The 20830-nt window shown below is 47.7% G+C and overlaps 1 protein-coding gene across 7 annotated transcripts in view; it reads left to right on the plus strand.

The window, feature by feature from the left end:
* The window catches only part of GDAP1L1 (ganglioside induced differentiation associated protein 1 like 1), a 73105-nt gene that overhangs the window by 26761 nt on the left and 25514 nt on the right, over nucleotides 1-20830 (plus strand). For 3 of the 7 annotated variants that reach the window (XM_053671111.1, XM_053671109.1, XM_053671110.1), the window contains exons 2-3: nucleotides 3862-4055; nucleotides 17818-17959. In XM_053671111.1, coding sequence (XP_053527086.1) covers nucleotides 3973-4055; nucleotides 17818-17959 — 225 coding nt within the window. In that variant the 5' untranslated portion in view covers nucleotides 3862-3972. Of the gene's footprint in view, nucleotides 1-3861; nucleotides 4056-17408; nucleotides 17960-20830 lie in introns of those variants that run through there. The other 4 variants (XR_008392625.1, XR_008392626.1, XM_053671112.1 and 1 more) reach the window with 3 other exon arrangements.

Below are 20830 nucleotides of genomic sequence, written 5' to 3' on the forward strand. Positions count from 1 at the left end.
TGTGTCTGCATAGAGACACATCGAAAAGACATACAGGACACTAAGTAGGTTCCAGAGAATGGTGGGGGTGGGGCAGGGGCAGCTCGACTTCATAATGTGGACCTGTGTTCTGATTTTCAAGTCCTGGCAAAGAATAAATATTTCCTGTGCAAAGCAACAAGAGTTTAAAGAGCTGTTGGGCTCAGCCTTTAGGCATTCATTCTCTTTTTTTAAAAAATTTATGATTTAATTGACTATTTTAGGTGTGTGAATATGTAAACTCCATACTTCGTATATCTGCCAGTTTCTCAATGGCTGTTTTTTTTTTTAATTTAAATTAAGTTGTGTCTTGGGAAAAGTCTTCCAACTTACTCTACGTGTGAACTGTTGTATCACGGAACTGCTCAGCTGAACTGGCTCAGCTGAACTGCTGGGAATTCTTTCCTCACCCAGCATGTGCTCTGGGGGTCCAGAGCCTTTCACAGCAGCTTCTTGGGGGCACTGCTGTCCAGCCGATTCAGTGCCACACACTTTTGCTCTCACATGTGTCCCTCTGCACATGTGTCCCTCTCTACAAGACTCGGGTTTCCAGGAGAGAAGCTCTAGTTGGCCCCCAATGGTAGGGTTGGATTTTACCCACTGCTACTCGGAGGTGTAAAAACAATGCAACTTTTCTGTTTCAGCTGATCTCATCTGGCTCTCAAGCTTCCATTCCCCCAGTTTTAGGGCATGTTTCAGTCTCTTCTGGTTTACAGTACTATATTTTGCATAAACATTCAATATTTCAAGGTGTTCTGCACCCCTTCCCCTTCTCATTCCATTCTCCCTGCACCTGGATAGGAGGGGGCAATGGGTGAGCGTTGTGGTTCAGATGCTGTTCCCTGCCCTTTGCTGGTCTTATCTGAGTTGCCACGTGGCTGGCTGTAGACCTGTGCCCAGTCGTTATGGAATTTGGTGGAACCTACCAAGATGGGGCTAACCTGATTTATTTCCCGAGCAAAATCAGGAAAATGGCTTAGCATCATGAAAATTGCCAGTATTCTTAGTCTTGAGATCCTCGTGGGCCACAGCCCTGACATCTTGTCTTCTGGCCTTTCCTCGTCCATCAGCCCACTTAGCACATCCACAAGACCCCTTGCGGGGTCCTGTGTACCCTTCCAGCCTACAGGCACGCAGGTCAAAGGAAGGGAGCCACCATTGTCCACCCTGTTGTCTCGCAGGACTGTTCTTACAGCTTAGGTGCCACCTTGGTGCTGTGGCGTGGCCAGCGTGGGGCTCTCTCTCGGCTCTGCTCAGGGAGGGGGCACCAGCATTCTTGACCTGTCTAGGGCTTCTGAGCCCCACATAGGGGGTTTGACCTTAGAGGAAGGTGGCCCAGGACACTTGCATCTGAACTTTTGTCCTCATTTTTCTCCTGGGTTGGCCCAGAAGGACTTTTGTCCCTTTTTGCTATAGCAAAACTTCTCAGCCCCAAGTTGTGCTCTTACTCTGCAAAAACAAGAGTGTTTGGAAATCAGGAAACCCTTTTGTCCCTCAACAAAGCCAGATTTAAGACTCAGCTCACTCAGGAAAACCAAATTTCAAACTCAGCTGAACATTGGCTTTCTGAGCAGCAAAGGCCATTCATTAAATGGCTGGGGAACTGCAGGCTCCAGGAATCAGGGAATACCAGCAACAAAGGGTGGGTGGGACAGGGGAGAACAACGAGGCTGGGGGGCAGGAATTGGTACAGCTGTAATAGAACAATTTAAAAAGACGTATATTGGTTTTGATCTCAAGAAGGGTTCTCCTTTAGCTCGACAAATGTCCCCACCTCTTGGATGGTGGGCAGACTGTCTCACCAAGACCACACCAAGTGGGTGATGTACTTCTCCAGAGGAAACATTGGGTGGCTCTTACTCAGAGAAAAGGTGGAGGGAAAGGCAGGCAGAAACAGTCAGTGTCTGCTGCAGCTTTGGCAGTCTCTGCCTGCTTGCCGGCTCTCCACTCATAAGTCTTCTCACCACACCTCTGTCCCTTCTCTAGTCCTCTCTACGTGGATGTCCCACAGACACCTGGCGAAATGCGGTGTGTTCGAAATCGAACAGGTTATCTTTCCCTCCAAGTCTGGCCTTCCCTGGCTCATTTCCGTATAATTAAATCAAGTTGTGTTTGATTTATCACCTTCCATCTGTCTGGCTCCTAGGTTATTAATACTTTGGAAGTATTTTTAAAGTGTTAGTATAATGTCTTTATAATAAAAACTGTTTTTTTTTTAATTTACTGATTTGGAGAGAGAGAGAGAAACATCGATTTGTTCCACTTTTTTCTGCATTCATTAGTTGATTCTTGTATGTGTCCTGATCCGGAGTCAAACCCACAACCTTGGTTTATCAGGACAAGGTTCTAACCAACTAAGCTACCTGGCAGGGTCTAACAAAAACTAATTTTAACAACAACAAAAAAAATGCCTCTAGAGAAAATTTGGAAAATATAAAAAAGAAAATTGTATGTTCTTCGGCCCTACCACCTGGCGATGACGGCTGTCAGCATCTTGCCCTACAGTTGCAGAGGCCCTGAGAGCCAGACCGGCTTTGCTGGAAGTCCCGCCTCACCACCTCTGTTCCTCGGTGTGGCCTTGGAAACTCTGCCCAGGCCCTGTGCCTCCATTTACTCCTCTGGAAAAACGGGGATAATGACAGTACCCAGCTCAGCGGGCCAGGGGAGGATTGAGTCAGATACTAGGACACTGCCTGGCGCATAGTGAACAGTCAGTAAATGTTAGCTGCTATTTTTATCTTTTTAAATGTATATATTTTAATTGCTGACAAGTATGTAGCTTTATATTTTAATTATTGTAAGCATTTTCAATGTCAAAATATTTCTCAAAAACATGATTTTGATAACTATAACTGTGCTTCATATAAATATATTCATAATTTCTTCTGTAGTTGACCATTTCTTTATTTTTGGACAGTTGTATGTGTGCGTGTGAGCACACATGTATGTTTAGATGTTTGTTATAATAAATCTGACCTGAAAATCACTGTGCGTGTGTATGTGTATAAAAATACGTCTGTGTATTTATATACATCTAACTGTGAGTTGGATTATTTTCTTAGAATAGAATTTTATACCCACGGCTCCTGGGTGAGAAAGTACGAACTGTTCAAAGTCTTCAATAACACACTGACAAATTGCAAAAGAAGGGTCGTTGACCACGCACCCAGGGCCTACTTCACCACACCTTGTCCAGCAGCAAGAAGAGCTTGTTTTAAGTCTGTCCTTCATTGTTGCCATTCCTTTACAAAGCCGCTTTTAGCACATATCACTGGGATGGAGGGAGATGGTCCCATTGCCAAGGTGCTTCTGCATTTGTAACTTTTTATGATGTTAGTAGATTAACTGAGCAACCCCATATACCCTGGATGGACATAACTAACTTGCTCCTTGTCCAGTCCGTTCTCCTGTGGGTGGAAATATAATTGTGGGTTTGGTAATACTTTGGGTTTCCTTGTTTCACTGTTCCCCCTGCCCGAGGGTGTTTAGCATGTGGCATCTCTCTCTGGTGACAGCACAGGTCCCAAAGCCCAGTAACAGGTTCCAAAGGAACCTGGCTCAGGTACGGCATGAGCTTAGGCAGACAGACCCATTATCCGAAACGTGTGTGTGGTCTTCTGAACATAGATCGCCAATCTTTGTGTCATATTTCACACGCAGATTTTCATTCAGCGTAGGCTTGCAGTTTCTTACCAGTTTCAGTCTAACCCCACAGGAAGAGCTAGAACTTAATTCTGTTAAGATTGACTCAATAAGTCCTTTCTGATTTACAAAGTGCATTCAGACACATGATTGCTCTGATCATTGAAACAGCTCTGGGGGTTTGGTGTGTTTATTTTACAGATGAAGCCCAGAGAGGGGAAGCCACGTGGTGAGCTGAAGAGTAACAGGGTCAGATCTCAAATCCCCCCTCCTCCCAAAGCACAACATCTTCAGCAAAGAAGCACCTGAAAGATGAGAATCACCTTTGGGAGACGATTACCAGCGCCTGTTGAAGGAATAAGAATTGAAGAGGAGTTGAAGGAGTCAAACCACAGGTAGGAGTGCAAGCGAGGCAAGCATGCCAGGGCCATGGTTGTAACAGCCTGTGGCCGGATCTGCTCTGGTTACTTTGCGGGGTGGGAGGCGGAGGTCTCTGGGACTCCTGAGACCTGGGTTCCCTCTTTCTTCTGGGCCACCACTTCTGGCCTTTGGGCAAGTCCCTGCACTCTCTGAGTCTCAGTTTCCCCATTTGCAAGATGGAGGTAACTACCCCTCTCTGCCAACCTGGAAGACTCGCTGTGAGGATGTGATGAGGGGGTGTATATGATGTTGCCATGAGAACTTTAAAGTGCATTGCACGAGGAACCCCTGAAGCTAAGTTTACATGGTGTGGAGAGAGCAGGCAGCTCCTCAAAAGGACTCCTTCTGTCTTTTCCTGTTTGTCTTTTCTACTTCCTATGTTTATCTTTCTTCTACAAGTCCTTGTTGTAAAATGATGCAAGTGATGCTGAAATATTTAAGGCAGAAATGGAAAATTCTGCATACTACCCACCTGCAGCCCTCCACCCTGCTGCGCAGACAGATCACCAGTGTTTGTGATTTAGTACACCTCCTTCCAGGCTTTGCAAACACACATGCCCAGCCCTGGCCCCTGTGGCTCAGTTAGAGCATCGTCCCAACGTGCCCGGTTTCGGTCCCCTGTCGGCACAGGCACATACAGGAATCAATCAAAGAATGCATCAGTCCGTGAAACAACAAATCCATGTTTCTTTCCTTCTGCCCGCCCTCCCCTCCTTCTGTAAAATTAATAAATAAAAAATTAAAATATATATACAAATTTCCATATGTTTTTTCAACATACATACACACATATACTTGCTCATACAACTTCATTCTTTAAATTAAAAAAAAAATGTCCTCCACTGTTCTGCACCTTTGCTTTTCCCCTTAACAATTTTATCTTGAAGAGCTCGCTACATCAGAGCTATTTAATTCTTTTCTCTATCTGGGCATTTTTCATATTATATACATAGGCTAGGAACAAATGTCATTTGGATCATTATCAATTTTTAAAAATATTACCAATGGTGTTGCACAAAAATGCTTCTGAAACAAGTTTCTATTTTCATAAATGTGTTTTGAAGGAAGGCTGCTGGTGACGAATTGTAGTATTTGATAGATACATCAAACAGCCAGGTTCTCCTCCCATCAGTGGAGGTCGGGGGGGACATGGGACAGTGCCTGGAGACGTTTTTGGGTGTCACCGCCTGGGAGGTAGTGGTGAAGAATCCGTCGCCATCTAGTGGGTTTCTAGAGGCGCATCTTTCTAAACATCTTTCAATAAAAGATCAGTCCCCGCAACAAAGACCTGAGTGCTGGGCTTGGCGGACCCGGGCCTACACCCCCGCCAGGGCTGGGTGTCGCCCTTCTTTCTGATCTCACCAGTCTGGTCGTTTGAAAAATGATATTTTACTTCATACTTCTTCAGGAGGATGGAGTCACTTTTACTTCTTAGTTCGTATGTTATTTAAATTTGTTATAATGAGCATGTATGTTGTATTTTTTGAAAAGCCATTAAATATTTTTTTAAATCTATCTCTGATTATCACTGTGCAGTCTGTTCTTAAGATGTAGTCATGTGAGCGCCTGCTTGTTTTACCCTGATAAGGTGTAGAAAGAAACCCTCCACAGAGGCCTTGAGAAGCGATCGACACTTCCAGTTTAAGCCACTCATCCTCTGGCCTTCAGGATTTCTCTATTGTCCTATCAAAGCACATTTTCCCAGTGGACACCCAGACCCAGGAGCCACCTCCAAGAACCATAGCCCAGAGAGACTCCTCAGTACAGACCAGGACTCCAAAAATGTTTCTTGTGCCAACCCATAACACCCACCATGGACTCAGTTGCCCAAACACCAGGAAAAAAAAAAATCCTCATGCTCATCTCTCAGCTGTGAAACCTGTGATCCATTTACTCCGTGAGTTTCCTGGGCTGGCACAGCTGAGCCAAGCCCCTGGGGCTTCCGCAGAGCCTGGAGCTGCTGGTGTAGGCTCTGGTGCAGCATGAATGCATTCATGTTCCCTCCACTATGTCCTGTCGAATGGAAAGGGGAGTGGAGCCCAGTCCTAAGCCCTGCCCAACATGGCAAGGACTCCTGGAGAAGTGCCTGCCTCCCCCTCCATTTGGCTCAGAGCAAGCTAGAACCAGGCTGGAGGAAGTGTTCGTGGAGAATTTGTCAGTAATACCTGGATATTCTCAAGACAATGTCTCATATGGTCCAAGTGGCATAGACTCGCCTGCAGCCTTGGCAGATCACCGGATAGCAGACTCTCAAAGTAGGCAGGCAGCTCCTGGCCCTGGAACAGGACTTCTGCCAGCAGTTCTGTGCATTGGATCTACAGCCCACTCTGGTTTTCCAGTAAACAAAGGCATATGTGGAATCTGCCTGCCTGGTCTGGTAGCTGTCTCCACTCTAGAATCCACACAAATCATGTCAGTGGAATGAAGTGTGCAATCTGTGAGGCCATGAATGCTTGAGACATCCCTGTGTTGCTGAGTGAGAGGGAAAGCAGGAAGGGGCTCGCAGTGGGATGGAGGGAAGGGAGTGATAGAAAGGATGCCAGTCTGCAGGCCAGGGCCTGGGTTCTGCTCCTGCTTTGCCGTGTACCCTGGGACAGATAAATCACTTCTTTGGGCTTCAGCTTTCTTGCTACCTGGTAATTGGGAGCATTCGCTCTGTTTTCAATTTGCAATTTCCCCAAATGAAAACATTGCCAATTATATAAAGCTGACTACAGTGGTTTAGAGATGTAAAACAGAGTGTAGAGGCCCTGGCCAGATAGCTCAGTTGGTTAGAGCATTGTCTCAATATGCCAAGGTTGCAGGTTTGATCCCCTGTCAGGGCACATACAAGAATCAATAAATTCATAAATAAGTAGAACAATACATCGATGTCTTCCTCTCCATCTATCTATCCCCCCTTCCTCTCTCCCTCTAAAATCAATCAATAAATAGGGGTTAGAAACAATTCACTTCCTGTTGGTTAGTCTTTCCTATTCAAAAGTAATAGATGCTCAGAACAGAAAAAATGTCAGAGGTACAGCCAAGCAAGAAACAGTCCACAGAGAAGGCCCGTGATTCCACTGGCTCAGAAACCATGCTGTTGGGATCTTATGGGATCTGTCCAGATGAGAGGTTCCTGGACTGACGGATGGGTGGGCTTGGTGGGGGAAAGCACCACCAGGGACCTTGGTCCCTGGATGATTTCATAAAACCCCTTTTCATGGACCATTTAGGATACTTTAGTTGTTTGCCATTATAAAAAATGCTCAGATGGAAACTGGATGAAAAGGAATTAGAAGTGCACGAGAAAAAAAGAAAAAAATGGGCAATAGGAACAACTGACAGAAATGCTTTAAAGGGCACAGAAATTACCAGTGAGAGACAAACGGGTTTAATGCTCATTTCAGCTATTCACATTTAAATCAATTATTTTTAAATTTTTTCTAAAATTATTTTATTGTTGTTCAATTACAGTTGTCTGCATTCCCCCCACCACCTCCCCCTCCCGGCACCCCAGGCAAACCCACCTCTCTCTCTCGCTTCCATCCTCCCCCTTGCTTTTGTCCATGTGTCCTTTATAGTAGTGGCCTTAAAGTTATAACTTCACATGGGATCATCTCAGACTTTGTCAGTTTACTGTACTGACATACCATTGTATAGTTTATTTCTACTCTCGAAACACATAGTCCTGAAACATGGATTGTCCCTCAAATTGTAATTTCAACTGTGGAATCTTTTCCAAATTGCTTCAGCTGTGGGGTTGCATTCCAAGCACTGCTGTAGCTCCTGTGTTTTAGACCCCACTCCTTTCGAAAACTCATTTTGCCTCAGGTCTAGGATAAGTATTTTATTTCACGGTTTTCCTAGATATTGTACCTTAGGCCCCCAATTTTTTTGTATATGTATTTTATTGATTATGCTATTACAGTTGTCCCATTCCCCCCTTCATTCCCCTCCACCCCCTTCCCACCTACATTTCTCCCTTTAGTTCATGTCCATGTGTCATAAGTTCTTTAGCTTCTACATTTCCCACACTACTCTTGCCCTCCCCCTATCTATTTTCTCCCCACCATCTATGCCACTTATTCTCTGTACCTTCTCTCCCTCTTTCCTCCTCCCACCCCCCTGTTGCTAACCCTCCATGGATCTCCATTTCTGTGTTCCTGCTCCTGATCTAGCTGTCTGCTTAGTTTGCTTTTGTTTTAGGTGCGGTTGTTAATAACTGGGAGTTTGCTGTCTTTTCACTGTTCATATTTTTCATCTTCTTAGATAAGTCCCTTTAACATTTCATATAATAAGGACTTGGTGATGATGAACTCCTTGAACTTGATCTTATCTGAGAAGCACTTTATTTGCCCTTCCATTCTAAATGAAAGCTTTGCTGGATAGAGCAATCTTGGATGGAGGTCCTTGCCTTTCATGATTTAGAATACTTCTTTCCAGCCCCTTCTTGCCTATAAGGTCTCTTTTAAGAAATCAGCTGACAGTCTGATGGGAACTCCTTTGTAGGTGACTGTCCCCTTTATCTCTTGCTGCTTCTTGGATTCTCTCCTTTATTTTAATCTTGGGTGATGTAATTATGATGTGCCTTGGTGTGTTCTTTCTTGGGTCCAACTTCTTTGGGACTCTGAGCTTCCTGGACTTCCTGGAAGTCTATTTCCTTAGCCAGATTGGGGAAGTTCTCCTTTATTATTTGTTCAAATAAGTTTTCCACTTATTGCTCTTCCTTTTCCCCTTCTGGTACCCCTATAATTCAGATGTTGGAACATTTAAAGATGTCCTGGAGGTTTCTAAGCCTCTCCTCATTTTTTTAAAATTCTCGTTTCTTCATTCTTTTCTGGTTGGTTGTTTCTTTCTTCCTTCCAATCCACTCCATTGATTTGAGTCCCAGTTTTCTTTCCATCCCTATTAGTTCCCATGTATTTTCCTTCGTTTCACTTAGTTTAGCCTTCATTTTTTTCTTCTAATTTGTGACCAAAATCAACCAATTCTGTGAACATCCTGATCACCAGTGCTTTGAACTGTGCATCTGATAGATTGACTATCTCTTGGTCAGCACCTTGCACGTCTCACTGGATCTGCTTGTTTCCTCCCCAAGCCCAGGGTCTGCCAGCCACTGCCTGTGCACCCAAGACCACCAGCCACCTCTTTTTTGTGCCGTGACCCCTCTCCATTGGCTGCTGACTCTGCCCCTCTTAACAGTCTGGATGAATGGTGGCTGGACTTCTGTACAGTTCAGTTTTCTGTCAGTTCTGGTTGGGTTGTTTTTTTTTTTGTTTCTACATTTTTGTTGTACTTAATTTTGGTTGTGTGAGGAGGCACAGTGTGTCTACCTATGCCTCCATCTTGGCCTAAATCACTTATTTACTGGGAAAATGATGCAACATGCTGGACCAGACCTTACAACATGAACACCACCAGGCAGTCCAGCCACTGACCTCACTGAGCTTTCAAACTAGTGGAGACCAACATGGAAATTATTTCATGCATAAGCAATAGCTTGTGTTTAACCAAACTGCCTTCATGGCTGATGGGCACAGTAGACCCCTAAATTACCTCACTCCCCATGCTTGTCTCACTGTTTGACCCAGCCTCTCTGCTTTGGGGGGACTGCATGTTTCAGCCTTGAGTGAGGCCTCTTTCCAGCTCATATCCAATCCAGAGGTTACCTCCAGGAGCCCCTGAATGAGGGCCATTCAATTTCCACTGGTTCTCCTTAGAGAACAGAAAGCTTACTACCCCTGCTTGAAACTTTTCCTTATATTAAATTGTAGCCCCCTCCCCTAACTTCCTCTGAATTGATCCCAGAACCTCACAAAACAAGTCCGTCAGTCTTCTCCAACCTGCAGTTCTTTAGATCTTCAGATGAAGCTCCCAGTCCCATGGTCTGGTCCTCAAGTCAATACCCAGCATGTGGGTTGTCCTTCCCCAGTAGGAAGGTCTGCAAGCTGCCCATTGGTTCATCAAACCACACATGTTCCCACACCTTCCAACAAAGTATCTGGGAACAGATGGCCACATCACGGGGGCACTGAGGCCCAGACCTTTGAGGACCAACTGTGCTGGTGGTGCTTGAAACGGTTCTACAGCATCAAGAGATGAGCAGGGAGGGAGAGGATGAGCCAGCCCTGATCAGAGGGCCTGGTCTGCTGTCGTCCCAGAGAGTGGCTGTGTGCCTCAGACCAGCACCTCTCACACTAAGGCGTGTGCTCATCTCCAAGGGTCTCTTTGTGCTGTGGATTCTGATACAGCGGGTCCCAGGTAGGGCCCGAGGTTCTGCATTTCTTACCAGTTCCCAGTGATGTACTGATACTTTAGACTACCCTCTGAGTAGCAAAGCCTTAGGAGAGTGCTATCAGAATCCCTTGAGGTGCTTTAAAAATACAGAAAGTTTGGCTCACCCAAGCATACTGATTAAGAATCTTCTGGTCTGTTTATTCAGTGGGTCTCCATCCAGACTGCAGATTAGAATCATTTGAAGAGTTTTTTTTTAATGTCGATTCCCAGGGTAGATACTCCCACATTGGTATCTCTCTGTCCCTACTCCTCTCAGTGCCCCTCTCTCTCCCTCTTCTCCATCTCTTTCTCTCTTGTTGCTTTAGTTTGAAAAGCTCCTTCAGGTGACTCCAGCGATCACCCAGTGGTTGGGGGCAGAGGCAGTGGTTCTGAGTCCTGGCTGTACATCACAGTCACTGGTCACCTGGAGGTTTCATAAAATGTCGACGTCCGAATGTCTAGGGGTTAGGGCCAAGAGATTAGCATTTCACAAAGCTCCCCAGATAATTTTAAGGTGCGTCCCCTGAGGTAGAACCCGATATAAGAATCATCTGGGATTCTGGATGGAAATACAGGTCACCACACCGTTCCCTGACTCAGATTCAAGGTCTGGGGTGAGGCCCAGGAACCTGTACAGGTACCAAGTGGCAGAACTGATTCCTAGGAGACGGCAAGTTTGGGAAACACCGAGGTAGAAGTGTCCCTGGATCGGACTCAGAAAATCAGTGCTCTTGACTGTGTGCCTTCCCACAGCTCACGTAGCCTCTCTGAGATTTATTTCTTCGTCTGTACAATGGAGATGCTGATAACTGCAGGAGGCAGAGATGGGTGAGCATCCCCCAGAAACCTGTGTGTCTAGTCCATAGGATACAGTGGTGGGGAAGCAGCTCCCACAGGCCAGGGAGCACACTTTCCAGCTCCCCTTAGCCTTTGCGGGTATGGCGGGGGTGGGCAGACACAGGGCTGAGTTCTGGCCAAGGCAACATGGGCAGAGTGAGGAGCGTTTACGTGGTGCTCCGCTCTCTCTCTCCACTATCTGCTCGTTGGATATCAGTGACCACTGGGTATTGGTGCCTGGGTGGTCTTGGAAGCCACATGGGAAAGTTGATGTGACCCCCACATGGTGCTGATTGGACTTTATGTGATCAAAGATAAGCTTTGGGGTAAAGCTGCTGTGATTGGGCAGTTTACTTGGTACAGTGATATGCTAACTAACATATTGCCTTTAGGATTGTGGCAACAATTAAATGATCCAAAACAGAGGCTGCAAACTGACTGTGTAAGGGCTAACATCTAGCCCACAGATATGCTTTGTCATGCCTGGTTTTTAAAAATTTATCAACAAACTGTAAATGAGCAATGACAAAACAAATATCTGGATTCCCAGTTTCTTGAGAACCCGAAATACCTATTGACTGGAGCCAGGAGCAGCCGCCCCCATGGGTGACACTGTGCTCTTGGCCCTGCACACCCTGTGGGTTCCTACCTGGTCAGCCTCGTGTTTATGGCCGTCTGGTCTCTGTTAGCAGGCCCCTATGTAACAGATGTAGAAAGTAGATGTATTGGCCATTAGGGTTTTTCACAGTGAATGCCTTCAGGTGCCTTCTGACTCCCAGGAGAACTGTCTCTCTGTCCAGAACTAGAAGCAAAGCCTCCTTTGTGACTTTTCCAGGCCGAGGGATATCAGCCACCCTCACCCCACCTGTGTCTGCGACCATTTCAGCATCTGCTGCAGGGAGGCAGTGGTACGAGGAGAAGAGAGCTCATGTGTATTGGGATCCAATAGACATGGACCCCATCCCCAGCTCCGCTGCTTTGGGGCTAAGCATTGTGCTTTCTGAGCCTCAGTTTTCCCATCTGTCAACTGGTGACAGTAGTATTCTTCTCATGGGATTTCTGTAGAGGGTCTGGCTGAAGGACAGTCAGACTGTGTTAATTCCCTCCCCTTTTCCTGTAGTTCAAGGACCAAGGCCAGCTTTTCCCCAATAGTATAAGGCAAAAATCAAGCAATAGCTCTTCTTTAACAACTTTGAATATTTTTAAAGATTTTATTTATTTTTAGAGAGAGAAAGGGAGGGAGAGAGGGAGAGAAACATCAATGTGTGGTTGCCTCTCGCACACCCCCAACTGGGGACCTGGCCAGCCACCCAGGCATGTGCCCTGACTGGGAATCAAACTGGTGACCTTTCAGTTTCCAGGCTGGCACTCAGTCCACTGAGCCACACCAGCCAGGGCTGAATACAAGTAATGCACTTCTGTCCAGGAGTATCAGTCTGCAGGTGTATCAGTCTGCTTGGGCACAAGTTGGGTGGCTTCAGCAACAGAAATGTATCTTCTCGCAGTTCTAGAACCTGGAAGTAGATCAAGCTCTCACCAGGCTTGGGCTCTGGTGAGACCTCCCTTCTGGTCTGCAGACAGCCTCCTTCTCGCTACATCCTTGCACGGCCTCTGCTTGGCGCTTGACTGAGGAGTGAGCTCTGGTGTCGCTTCCTCCGATAAGGCATCAGTCCGGTTGGATTAGGACCCCGCCCTTAGGACCTAATTGAACCACAATCACCTTCTTAAGGGCCCTATATCCAGATATTGTCACATTCAGGTTTAGGACTCAATCACATGGATTTTGTGGGGATACAAGGCAGTCCACAGTAGTAGGAAAACCAGAAAATCCAATTTAAAAAGAAATCGCTCAGGATCTCCTCTTATTCCTGTCTTCATTCACACCCCAGTCTAACCACGTGACTGCTTTTATGGGCTGTCCTTCCATAACTTGTGTATTTGAAAATTAAACTGTACATACATTTTAGTAGCCTGTTTTTTTTCTTTTACATCTTAAAGGTTATAGTAATCTCAGCTAAATAGGAGTTTTATGGTAACGTATGTAATTGTAAGATGCTTTTCATTGTAATATTTTCATTGTAACCTTTATTATTTAGTGGACATAAATTGTTTCATGGCATGGATATGCTCTAATTTCTTTCTTTAATGTATCTTATTGATTATGCTACTACAGTTGCCCCATTCTCCCCCCTTCACTCTCCACCCACATTCCCCGCCTTTAGTTCATGTCCATGGGTCATACATGTAAGTTCTTAGGCTTCTACATTTCCCACACTATTCTTACCCTCTCCCTGTCTATTTTCTACCTACTGTCTATGCTACTTATTCTCTATACCTTCCCCCCTTCTCCTCCTCTCACTCCCCTGTTGCTAACCCTCCATGTGATCTCCATTTCTGTGGTTCTGTTCCTGTTTGCTTAGTTTGTTTTAGGTGTGATTGTTAATAATTGTGAGTTTGCTGTCATTTTACTGTACATATTTTTATCTTCTTTTTCTTAGATAAATTCCCTTAACATTTCCTATAATAAGGGCTGGGTGATGATGAACTCCTTGAACTTGACCCTTGTCTGAGAAGCACTTTATCTGCTCTTCCATTCTAAATGAAAGCTTTGCTGGACAGAGCAATCTTAGATGTAGGTCCTTGCCTTTCATGACTTGGAATACCTCTTTCCAGCCCCTTCTTGCCTGTAAGGTCTCTTTTGAGAAATCAGCTGACAGTCTGATGGGAATTCCTTTGTAGGTAATTACCTCCTTTTCTCTTGCTTCTTCTAGGATTCTCTCCTTCATTTTAATCTTGGGTGATGTAATGATGATGTGCCTTGGTGTGTTCCTCCTTGGTTCCACCTTCTTAGGGACTCTCCAAGCTTCCTGGACTTCCTGGAAATCTATTTCCTTAGCCAGATTGGGAAAGTTCTCCTTTATTATTTGTTCAAATAAGTTTGTCACTTATTGCTCTTCCCTTTCCCCTTCTGGTATCCCTATAATTCAGATGTTGGAACATTTAAAGATGTCCTGGAGGTTCCTAAGCCTCTCCTCATTTTTTTTTCTTTTTGAATTCCTGTTTCTTCGTTCTGTTCTGGTTGGATGTTTCTTTCTTCCTTCTGGTCCACACCATTGATTTGAGTCCCAGTTTCCTTCCCATCACTATTGTACATTTTTCTTTATTTCATTTAGTGTAGCCTTCATTTTTTCATCTAATTTGTGACCAAATTCAACCAATTCTGTGAGCATCCTGATTACCAGTGTTTTGAACTGTTTGTTCATCTGATAGGTTGGCTACCTCTTCTTCATTTAGTTGTATTTTTCTGGAGCTTTGATCTGTTCTTTCATTTGCGCCATTTTTTTTGGTCTTGACGCACCTGTTACGTAGTGAGGGGTGGAGCCTTAGGTGTTCACCAGGGTGGGGCAACCCCTGTCTCTGGGTTATGATGCTGTATGTGGGGCAAGGGTTCCAGAGGGAACAATGGCACTTGCTCCACTCTCTGCCAGATTTCAGTCACTTCCCCTGCTTCCCACAAGCAAACTGGGCCCTTCTGGTGCTGATTCCTGGGTGGACAGTTTCATGTATGTTCTAGGACCCTTTGGGCCTCTCCAATGAACTCTCCTGTGAGGCTGGGATTCTCTCCTGACACCTCAACTCCCACAGGTGTTTTTCAGTTGTGGTTTGAGGCTTTGTTTCCCCCTGCTAGGACCCTGGGTTGTGCGGTCGTCCCACTTCCCATTTTCGCCTGGTTTATCTGCACGCAAAGGTGGGACCGCCTGGTCTGCCAGCTGCCGCCTTGCTGGTTAGCTGCAGCCTTGCGCACCCTGTTCCAGAATCCGCCACCTCACTGCCTTGCTTGCCCAGGTCCACCAGCCACCGCTTTGCCGTGAGTCCTCTCTGCCCGACTGCCCCACTCCACCCCTCCTACCGGTCTGGATGAATGTGTCTTCTTCAACTCCTTGGTTGTCAGACTTCCATACAGTTCGATTTTCTGCTGGTTTTTGGTTGCTTTTTGTTTTTAAATTATTGTTGTCCTTCTTTTGTGAGGTTATGCAAGGAGACACAGTGTGTCTACCTATGCCTCTGTCTTGGCTGGAAGTCCTCCTAATTTCTTAATTTATCTAATCCCTTATTGTCTACAGACATGGGTGTGTGTTAGCTCTTGACTTCGGGCCAACAGTACCTTCACCTGAGCGTCGGTTTCCTCATCTGTGTTATCAGGATAACAACAACAGTATCACCTCGGTTAAGATAATGACTTTGAAGTGCTTCACACAGTATCTAGTGCATGGAAAATCCTAAAAGCCACTGTTATATTATGGTGGTATATATATATTATAATTTATCAGCAGTGAGCCCGAGTGAAATATTTCCCTGACACTCCCATCTCACTGTGCCAAGTTCACCTTCAGTGGCAACTTCTTGGTGGCTGAGCCCATCCCCATTTGCCATGGAAGAAGGATGTGAGAAATCCCATCACTGGTGGGAAACATCTAGCCCCCAGTGTGAATTGATATGTGGGAATGTCAGTATACATACTTCAGGTCTTTTTCAGATTTCTGGCACCAAAACTGCATGTTATTTCCCTGATTAAAATTCTCCAGTGACCCCCAAGGACCCTGAACATGTGACAACTCCTAGAGGTGGCTGAACAGACCTGGCATGACCACTCAGCCTCCTCTGTCATCCCTGCCTCCAGCCAGACAAAGAGCCATCGGTCCCTCAAGCACACCACTCTCACTCCCACCCCTGGGCCTTAGCATCTGCTCCTCTCTGTGTCTGGAGTGTGCGTCCCTTTCCTGTCTTCTCATCACTTAGCTAATTGCTCTTTGTCCTTAGTTAGCGTTGCTGCTTAGAGGCCCCCGAGTGGGTGACAGCAGCGCCCTACCTGTCTCTCCCCACACACTTTTACCATTTGAGTGCACACAGGCTAACTAACCCCCAGCCGGTAGCACCCATGTCTATTGCCTGGGGAGCTTTCTGTGGTCACTGGAACCCACTCAGCCAACTGCAGGGCAGGCCTGAATTGCAAAGAACAGAGCAGTGTCTGTCTGTTTATCACTGTATCTCTTGTGCTGTTGAAGTGCCTAGTGCATATTTGTTGAGGAGATGAATACACATTGAGCGTGACCACTGCATCTGGCTCCCTAGATACACCAGGCTGGAGTCACAGATCAGGGACAGATTTTCTACCTTGATCAAACTTCTAAGGCCTTACTCCTCTGAATTCACAGATATTTTAATTTTCCCTCAAGACAGAGCATATCCTTCTTTGCACAATCAAACTGTGAACACTAGGACATTTTGAAAGAGAAAAATCGCTGAGGGAGGCCTAATGTGGCAACTGGGACTTAACAGAAACTGTAGCTCCAAACTTCCTTGGCAGCCAAAGCACGAAGAGGAACCCACGGGCCACAGAACTTTGTTGTCCGGAAGAAGGAAGGCCGCTGACTGCTCGCCCCAGAGCCGTGCTTGTCGGTCTGGAGGGCGAGGTGGCCAGAGTGCCTGGTAGCGTGACGGGGTGGGGCTGGGGGCGGTGGTGGAGGCCAAGAAGCTTATTTTCCTGGTGCATCTATTTGCTCAGTGAATTAAATAAATTAAAATAATATTCATAGTAAGGGAAGCAAGCGCATATTAAGGAACTTTCTGGGAAGTTTTCATGGCTGTTTAGGATGAACTATGTGACAGCGGAGGTGTCACAGTCTTTTCTGGGGCCTCGGCTTCCTGGGGTGGAGACGTGACCTTGGACCGATGATTTACACGCCTGAGCTTCGCCGTCCTCGCCCAGGAAGAACGATCACTGCGGATGAAAGGAGGTGGTGCGTGTGAAGTGCGTGGGTGGACCAGCGCTTGCTGTGCTGTTGCTCGTGCGTTGTCCTGACCTAACGGCTGAGAGCAGAGCGGCCTTGACTCGGGCCAGACAGCCTGGGTTTAAGTCTCAGCACCCCCAACTCACTAGCTAGGTGACCCTGGGCAAGGTCACTCAGCCTGTGTGTACCTCAGTTTCCTCCTCTGTAGAATGAGGCTTGTAGGGTTATTCTGAGGGCTAAGTGCGTCGATTATTTGTGAAGCCCTTAGAACAGTGCCTGGGCACACAATGAACCCGTTCGTTCCCTTCTGCTCTTAAAGGTTCTAAAGGAGAAAAGTTAGAAAATAACAGCTTCATAGAGAGGTTATTTCCAGACACTGATTTATAAAAGGAGTAAGTCTCTGTAACTAGTTATCCTAAAGAAATACTTGCTTCTTAGCAGATCCCGAGGCAAACCACGTTTACAATGGTGGAATCATCGGCAGGGAACTGGCTGGACAGGAGTCACCTGGGGGGCATACCCTGCTGCGCTGCGGCTCCACGCACCCTTCCACGGAACGTGACAGAGAGGACCGGTGGCTTGTCTAGCACCGGCCCTGGGCGGGCCAAGGGGAGGAGGAGGGAAGGACCTCCCGGGATCCCCTCGCTCCCTCCCTCCCTCACTCACCCAGTGAGAAATGACATTCACGGAGAGGGGCGGGCGGGAGGGAGCGAAGGAGAGGGGCAGGCTCCGCGAGGCCATGTGATGCTGGGCGAGAGAGCGCCAGCCGCGGCTGAAGCCTCCTTCTTTCCGCCCTCGGATTCCGGGCTGTCATGGCGACCCCCAACAACTTGACCCCCACCAACTGCAGCTGGTGGCCCATCTCAGCGCTGGAGAGCGATGCGGCCAAGCCTGCGGAGGCCCACGACGCGCCCGAGGCGGCCAGCCCCGCCCATTGGCCCAAGGAGAGCCTGGTTCTGTACCACTGGACCCAGTCCTTCAGCTCCCAGAAGGTACAGCTAGAGAAAGCAGGGGAACCGGATGCGCCGGGTGGCTAGGAAGCTCGGGGGAGGGGATTCCGGAGGGCTTACGGGGTCTGAGGACCCGGCGTAAGAGGAGGGTGGAATCTGGGGTTTCCGAGCGGAGGACGGGAGATGCTGGGCTGCTCTCCCTGGAGGTGACTGGCTCTGTCTTCCGCCCCAGGAGCACTGACCCCAATTGTAGGAATATCCATCCTCTTTCCCTTCCAGAAAGACCCGCTCCATTGGAGGGCTGAGAAGAGAGACAAAGGCAGAGGGAAGGGAATGGGCATTGCTGGAAAGGCGGCCTGTTGGTAGGAGGAGCGCTTCCTGGGGTCCAGCCTCCAGCCATGGTAGCCCTGCCTCCGAGCTCCTGTCCCGGATACTACAGGCCTTCAGGTCTCGGCTCCTCTGCCCCTCTGCCCCTGTGCATGGCTGGGGGCCTTGTTCTGGCTTGGAGGGTACATCTCTAGCCCCCCATCCCCGCCCCCCACCCCCTTAGTATAGAAGGAAGGACTTAACTCTTTTGAGACCAGCCCAGACGTGAGATCTGTGTTTTACTATTACAGGCACAATATGGCCTCTCGGTCACTCCTCAGACTCAGGGGAGCTAGGGGTCAGCTAGGAATACAGCCTGGTGCTGAGTTATTGGGGTTCCCGCTTCTGGCGGTGAGGGCCCAGCACTGCGCCTCTAAGACAGGAGTGCCGGCCTCTAGGAGCTCAGTCTCTCACTTGCGGCGGCTGTCCAGTTGGGGGGGGGGGGGGGTTTCAGCACCATGGCCAGGGCCCAGTGTTCGCGGACCATTGCCTGTCCCTGGAAGATCCTCTTGTTCTGTGCACTCATTTTCCAGATGCAGAAACAGATTCTGTAACAAGAAAGGGCCTTGGAACCAAAAGATTTGGGTCTGAGTCTTGGTCCAGGCTCAGCTTTATAGTCTGAAAAATGGGATAATAATAATAATAGCTGCTTCTAATTCCAGCCCCTCTGAGGGTTGCTGCAAGGGTTGTTGAAGAGGCGGCATAACTTACTGCTCCAGACCGGCACTACTCAAACTTGATCGTGCATTGGAATCTCTGCATGATCCTGGCTAAAGCACAGACTGCTGAGTCCCACCCCAGATATTCTGACTCAGTATTCTGGCCCGGGGCCCAAGGTGCTGCATTTCTAACACGCTACCAAGTGATGCTGATGAAGCTGGTCTCCCTTTGAGTAATTCCACTTCAGGGTATAGATTCTGAGGCCAGACAATCCCCAGTGGGTGGGATTGCCATCTTCCCTAATAACTTACTATGGGGATTTGGACAGGTCACTTTATCGCTCCAAAGCCTCAGTTTTACAATCTGTAAAATGGAGCTAATGGCAGCACCTTCCTCAGAGGGCTGGAGATGAAATGGTGAAATGAGCTGATGCCCCAGAAGTGCTGATGGCAGGGCCTGGCATGGACTCAAGTCTCTGTGAATAATGGGTGTTACGGTGTCATCAAAGTACTAGGTGGCAGAGAGGTTGGTTTAGCCCAGATCTCCCTGGGGTTCGTCCATGAATTTTACTCATGTGCACTGAACACCTACTGTGTGTTAGGCTCTGTGCAAGTCGTTGGGGGTTGGGGGTTTGGAGAGGAATCAGCCTGACCTCCAGATGTTAGCATCTCCTCCCATCTGAACCTCAGGAGCCAGGCCCAGTGCTGGGGACTGGACAGGAGGCGGAGGGATGACACTTCTCATTACCATCCCCTGGGGGAGCTGCCTCCTCTTCCCCATGTGGGATGTTTTCTGTTCAGCCTGATCTCAGGGCTAAAGTGGCCCCCTAGTCATGGCTGGAACCGCCCACTGCCAGGCCCCTTCGTGACCAGCCTCTCACCGAGCCAGTCTGAGCATCTTCCAGCTTCTCCTGCCAGGGCCGCCATGCTGCCCAGGGGCCCATGGTGGGTACTAGAGGCAGCGTTAACCTGGCAGAAAGGGCATGGGCTCTGCAGTCAGTCCTGGGTTCCAGTCTCATCTTGAGTGTTACTGGCTGTGCGACTTGGGTACATCACTTCACCTCTCTGTGCCTCAATATTCTTATCTGTAAAAGGGGAATTTTGCATCCTACCCAGAAGAATTCCTGGGGGACTGAGAGGACATGGACATATGTTAAGTGTCTGGCATGTAATAGGAACTTAGCAGGTGAGTTTCCTGTCATCCCTTCAGTCCCGAAGGGCCTTGCCTGCACACAGGGAACAGGTCCCCATGCGGAGCATGGGAAGCCTGTCCTTAATGGCACATGAGTTACTAATAGCAGGAACAGCCCACCCCCAGGAGTGGTGGTGGCGGCCCCCATGGAGCATCTGGAGACTATTCCAGAGCCAGAGGGTAGCAGGACAGTGAGGAGTCCAGAGCCCAGACCCTGTGGCCAGACTGCCCAGGCTTCAATTTCAGTTCCACCACTGACCAACTGGGTAATCCTGGGCAGATCGCTTAACCCCCATACCTCGGTTATCACATCTGCCCATTGAGAATATTACTAGCACCTCCCTGTTAGAGTCATTGGGAGGAGCTGGCAGATGTATCCGTGTAAATCATTCAGCACAGCACCTGGCACAGGGCAAGTGCTCAGTAACTGCACCTACACTTACAGCACGTACAGCTCTACCCCTTCCAGCTCCATGACTTTGTGCAAGTGTCTTTACCTTTCTTCCTCTTTTTTAATCCTCACCTGAGGATATGCTTTTGGTGACTTTAGAGAGGAAGGGCAGGTGGAGGGGGAGAGAGAGAGACACCAGTGTGAGAGAGAAACATCGACAGGTTGCCTCCTGTGTACACCCCAAGTGAGAATTTAACTTGAAACCTAGGTATGTGCCCTGGCTGGCAATTGAACCCACAACCTTT

The sequence above is a fragment of the Artibeus jamaicensis genome, unplaced genomic scaffold, assembly GCF_021234435.1.
Source record: "Artibeus jamaicensis isolate MK-2021 breed Jamaican fruit bat unplaced genomic scaffold, CSHL_Jam_final contig_685, whole genome shotgun sequence".
NCBI lineage: Eukaryota > Metazoa > Chordata > Mammalia > Chiroptera > Phyllostomidae > Artibeus > Artibeus jamaicensis.